The 6,000-nt window shown below is 45.5% G+C and overlaps 1 protein-coding gene across 1 annotated transcript in view; it reads left to right on the top strand.

Moving 5' to 3' along the window:
* Window positions 1-5,183: 5,183 nt before the first annotated feature.
* LOC121869231 (afadin-like) overlaps window positions 5,184-6,000 on the top strand; it is a gene marked incomplete at both ends in the record, with an annotated part of 146,929 nt that continues 146,112 nt past the window's right edge. Inside the window, 1 exon segment of the mRNA XM_042370471.1 lies at window positions 5,184-5,376. Within this exon segment, the coding sequence (XP_042226405.1) occupies window positions 5,184-5,376 (193 nt within the window).

Here is a 6,000-nt window from a genome sequence, read left to right as displayed (position 1 = left end):
CTGTCATTTAGTATCTGGGAGGTTAGGTTAGGTTAGGTACATGACGGGGCGAAGCAGTAGAGGTGTAAGATTAATTAAGGTTAACAGGAACCTTGAGTACAGAGACAGGTTAAAGCATCTTAATTTGCACTCCCCCGAGAGACGTAGAGTGAGGGGCGACATGATAGAGGTGTATAAATGGAAGTCAGGGCTAAACAAAGGGGACATTACAAAGGTACTCAAACTATCCAACCAGGAGCGAACTCGTAACAATGGTTTTAAATTAGATAAATTTAGATTTAGGCGCGAAATAGGTAAACACTGGTTTGGAAATAGAGTAGTGGACGAGTGGAACAAGTTACCAAACATCATCATTAACTCTAATACGCTGGATAGCTTCAAACATAGGTTGGGTGGATATATGAGCAATAGGGGTTGGGTGTAAATGGGACTGCCCAGTATGGCCCGCTGCAGTGTCCTCCAGTCTTATGTTCATATGTTCTAGGTGTGTGTGTGTGTGTGTGTGAGATCTTGTATGGCCTCATCTCGTCTTCTACTGTACATTATTTACTGTTTACCTGTGTGGATATAGAACTCGCCTCCTGATCTATGGGTCATTGGTTCGTGTCTCAGTTCACACCTTACCTGTCTCGGGTCTGCTCTCACATAATAATCAACGCTGTGATGATTTAGCTACATCTGGAGTCGTCAGGTGTGTTGTGGGGAGGAAGACCGTCCTGTAGGAGGCCCGTGTGGTGGCGCTGGTGTCAGGAGTTCCTCCCTCTCCCACGCCGTCCAGATACTGTGTGTACACTAATACAGACAGTGTGTGTTGTGTTGTGTTGTTATCCAGGTGTGTGGTGTGTTGCGTTGTGTTGTTATCCAGGTGTGTGGTGTGTTGTGTTGTGTTATTATCCAGGTGTGTGGTGTGTTGTGCTGTGTTCCCCAGCTGTTGGTGTTGTGTTGTTATCCAGGTGTGTGGTGTGTTGTATTGTGTTGTTATCCAGGTGTGTGGTGTGTTGTGTTGTGTTGTTATCCAGGTGTGTGGTGTGTTGTGTTGTGTTGTTATCCAGGTGTGTGGTGTGTTGTATTGTGTTGTTATCCAGGTGTGTGGTGTGTTGTGTTGTGTTGTTATCCAGGTGTGTGTTGCGTTGTGTTGTTATCCAGGTGTGTGGTGTGTTGTATTGTGTTGTTATCCAGGTGTGTGGTGTGTTGTGTTGTGTTCCCCAGCTGTGTGTTGTGTTATGTTCCCCAGCTGTGTGTTGTGTTGTGTTCCCCAGCTGTGTGTTGTATTGTGTTCCCCCAGCTGTGTGTTGTGTTGTGTTCCCCCAGCTGTGTGTTGTGTTGTGTTCCCCCAGCTGTGTGTTGTGTTGTGTTCCCCAGCTGTGTGTTGTGTTCCCCAGCTAAGTTATAGCGTCTTCTAATCATTGTTCCCCTGACTGTAACAGAACACACAGGTGCCACACTGAGTCCTCAGGTGTCACACGGTTAATACTCTTGGTAGCCAAACCTAACCTAATTCAAGCAGGGCGGATCCAGGAATATGAAAAGGGTGGGGGGGGAGTCCAAGAAGTTGTGGGTGGGGGGAACATGGCGAGCACAGTCAGCCCACCCACCTGTTAGCCCTCTTATTTTTTAAATCTGACAAATATCATGTTCATTTTGAGGCCATGCGCACCTGGTAATAAGAGATAATCTGAAGTCAATAGTAATCACTTTTTACAATACAAAAACGCCTGAGTACAATAATGTATTTTTCTGGTGAGAAGGGAGGTTCGGACCCCCTGGATCCGCCCTTGCCAAGATCACCTGAGTCGTCGGCCACCTGTTATTACCACACCTGTAGGAGCCGCCTCACACCTGCTGCTGGGGTCAAGGTGATGTTTTGTACGTGGATATTGATGGTCTTTCAGTGTTTTGTTTTGAATGATTATGTAGGTTGGTTAGGTTAGGTTAGCAGAGGTGTTGTAATGGCTTCCTTCAGGTGTTGTGTCGGTAGATATAGGCAGTATTTCACACGCACACACACACACACACACACACACACACACACGTTGTAGTAGTGGTGGTGGGGACCGGAAGAAGGGTGAGGGCGGGTTAGTACAGTACCGTCGACTACGCGAGGTGGAGTCTCTCTCTGGGTCACACATTCCTGCCTGGCGTGTGTCGGGGATTACGGGGAGCTGGACGACTGTAGCCACTTGTACGGCTTCTGCCTTGTAAGACCCTCCGTCGCCCTCTCCTCTTCCCCCTCCTCTCCTCTTCCCTCTTCACTCCTCTACCTCCCCTCTTCCCCCTCTCTCCTCCCCTCTGCCCTCCTCTCCTCTTCCCTCTTCTACCCCTTCCTCCCCTCTCCCCCCCACACCTATACCTCTCTGGCCCTCACGTCACCCAAGCTACGATTTACTCTGCGTAGATTAAATATTTACCTTCTTTATGTACTGAAGGTGTTGTTGTGTGGCCGTGTGGGTGTTAGTGGCCGTGTGGGTGTTAGTGGCCGTGTGGGTGTTAGTGGCTGTGTACTGAGCCTGTGTAAGGTAGAGAGAGACAAGGTGTGGGGGTGTAGGTTGCTGCCAGGGAAGAATCCGGAAAAAGTCACAAGAAAAGGCGCGGAAAAAACCTAACCTAACCTACGTGCAATGTCATCATATATATATGTATTGTGTTGTCAATGTGTACAAGTCATGTGAGTGATTTTTTTCCTGTGACTTTATTTCCACTCACCCCAGGTAGAGTCCTTACCTGTGTTGTGAAGGTGGTGATTAATATTCAGGTGTATGCCTTTTTATCGCCAAGGATTTTTTTAACAGGATTAGCCCACCAGGGGACAGGTCACACCAGAGCCTGAAGGCGAAAATATAATAAAAATACTAATAATAATAATTAATAAAAACTATAAAAAAATATGAAATCAAAATATATTACAGTACTGTATAATAATAATAATAATAATAATAATAATAAACGACCATTAGATAAATACAAAAAAGAAAGAAAAAAAGATCTAGTGAGAAACAATATATGTTTGTTGTCTACAGTGAGAGAAACAATTGAGACCCTGCAATTGTGTGTAAATGAGGCAGAAAGTCAGATCAGCAACCTGGGTCATAAGGCAGCAGGGTCTACCATTAGAGAACACATTATGCTTCCAATATCTTCCCAGGCTGGTAAAATAACCTAACCTCACTTCATTCCACCAAATAGTGTTAGGGTGGTTAATATTGAGGTGAAATAGGGTGGGGTGGAGATTCTTCAGGTGACCTGTGTTGTGGACGACCCTGCCGGTCCTGTATCGGCCTCTTTAGTCACCTCAGAGCTGACCAACTAAGGTGACATCCTCAATAACTCGTGTCATTGTATCAGAGCTGGATGATCGTCATACTGGATTCTGAGTGACAGTAAAATAGTAGTGTGTAATAATAATAATAATAATAATTAACGGTTTATTGAAAGAGCTTGGCAGCCAGAAGGCTGAAAATATACAGTTACATATTTGGGGAATGGGTTTCGAATTACAAATAATATTCAAGTAACATAAGTGACACAAATAAGACATATAATAACTAGATGGGGAAAAGCTCAAACTACAGTTCATTTCAACATAGTGACAGTGCAAGGAGTAGTGTTTACTGGGAGTGAATACACTGGTTTATTACAAGTTATTGATAATTTTTACAATGGTTGGGACTGGGCTGTTCTTATAGCGATCAGTTCGTGCACGTATGGGCTGGATGCGGTTGTGGTGTCGAACAGCAATTCTCGGGCTAGGGATCTCAGGTGGTAGTAGGAGCCGGTGTCGAGGATGGTGCAGAAGCTTCTTACCAAATTTGCAGATGAGGTCGTGGTGATGGTCAGTATGAGGTCAGAAAGGGTCAGTGTGTTGAGCGCTTCTTGATATGTGGAGTAGGAAGGGGAGAGAATAATCTTGCATGCCCTCTTTTGCACTTTTTCTAGGTGTTTACGTTGTGTGGCATTTAGGGAGGAAGACCAGGTGGGGAGGCATAGGTGAGCTTGGGAAGTATGAATGTTGAGTAAACACTGAGGAGCTCGGGTGCAGGAACTCCGAGGGACTTGAGTCGGCGGAGGAGGTGGAGACGGAAACTGGAGGACTTGACAACTTCACTGACGTGTGGTTTCCAATTTAGTTTGTTGTCTATGGTGACGCCGAGGAGCTTCGTGGAATCTACAACCTGGAGTGTGTTCGGACCTAGAGTAATGGAAGGAGGTGGGACAATGTCGGAGGAGAGGTTGATGTGCATAACCATGGTCTTGGTATGGTTGATGGTGACATGGTTGTTGGTGGCCCAGTTTTGGAGACTGTTCAATAAATCCTGAAGGGCGGTATGGTTGGGAGCAGAATTGTTGACGCTGAGTCCCAATGGTGGAGTCGTCGACATATTTCCAGCGAGCAGGGGTTTCTCTTAGGGGCATCATTGATGAGCATAAGGAAGCAAGTGGTCCCATCTTGGTGCCTTGGGGACGCCACAGGTGAGTGACTAAAAGGTGGGGAGACAGCCCCTCGGAAGCGTGCAAGCAGCGTCGGTCACTGAGGAAGTCTAGCAAGCCATGGTATAAGATTTCTCGAAGCCGAGGTCAATAGCTTTGTTGATGATTATATTGTGGTCGACTAGGTCGAAGCTTTAGTGAAATCAATGAAGGCGACAGCTACAGACGTTTTCGTTTCTCGAGATGGCGGTATATGTAATCGAGAAAGCTGACAAGACAGTGAGTGGTGGGAAGTTTTTCATGTTGCAAATTGCTGGTCTACGACTCCTGCAATATCAGCATAAGCCCAGTCGAACACAAAACTTTCACAGATTAGGCTGGGTATTGGGGTGATTGCAATAGGTCGTAGCTGATTTAAGGATTGTGGGCTGGTTGACTTGGGCACTGGTGATACATAAGTGTGTGTGTGTGTGTAGGGGTGGGGGGAGGGTAGTGTTCCAGGTTTAGTAAGTACCACTACTAAGGCTTCACATCTGCATAAGGTTGGCGTCCTACAGCGGTGATTGATATTGATTACTGACAACTCTGCTGTGGAGAATAATGCCTCTGTGTGTGTGAAAGGGCGCTTGTTTACAGTGTAATAAGCACCTAATGTCTATAAGCTTTACGAGGATTTAAGTCACGTTAATTCTCTAAGTAATTAATATAGTTTTAAGTCATGGTGATAAACATATTAACGTGTGTGTGTTGTCTTACAGGAGCTGGAATTCCACGGGGTGATGAGGTTCTACTTCCAAGACTCCGGACAGAAGGTGGCGACCAAGTGCATCCGCGTCCCCAGCACCGCCAACTCCCGCTACGTCATCGAGACACTGGTCGAGAAGTTTAGGCCGGATATGCGTATGTTGTCCATCCCCGAGTACGCCCTCTACGAGATACACGAGAACGGAGGTGAGTGACTTAACGCCTACTATTACTGACTGCTGGAGCTATTTTTATGAGTCCCTAAAGATATAAACCTTTTGTATTCCTATTGGTTTCATCACCTTTGGCTTATCTAGATCACTGGCCTAGTAATGTGTATGAACTGTCTGGGGGGTGAGAGAAACATCAATGGGTGTGTTGCTACTGAAGGAACAGCTTGAGAGATACCTATACTACCTCACCTGTATGAAAGACTTGATATTTCTAGCTAGTAATCTGATCACACACCTTAATTAGACAACCACGTGGAGATGATAACCAGAATAGCATCTAAATTGCACCGAGATTTTACCGTAGCCAGATGTTATATTTTCTCCCCCCCCCCCTCCACTAACAAGGAGACGGACGATCGATCAAACGTCAAACGTATTTCAAAATAGGACAAATAATAATGAACTGCGTTAATAATGAAATCAATTGGAATCATCTTGTGGTAAAACGTCACAGTAGATCCTGGCGAGCCCTTAGAGATACTGTGGACACAACTTAATGGATACTAAAACCTTTTTCTTGTACATGAAGGAGGCAGTGTGGCTGGTGCTGTGTTCTGTCTCAAATAGACGAAAAATGAATAGAGAATTATAAACGATA

The sequence above is a fragment of the Homarus americanus genome, unplaced genomic scaffold (genome assembly GCF_018991925.1).
Source record: "Homarus americanus isolate GMGI-L3 unplaced genomic scaffold, GMGI_Hamer_2.0 scaffold41246, whole genome shotgun sequence".
Lineage (NCBI taxonomy): Eukaryota > Metazoa > Arthropoda > Malacostraca > Decapoda > Nephropidae > Homarus > Homarus americanus.
The sequence above is the reverse complement of the archived record's forward strand: the minus strand, read 5'-3'. Positions and strand labels throughout refer to the sequence as shown.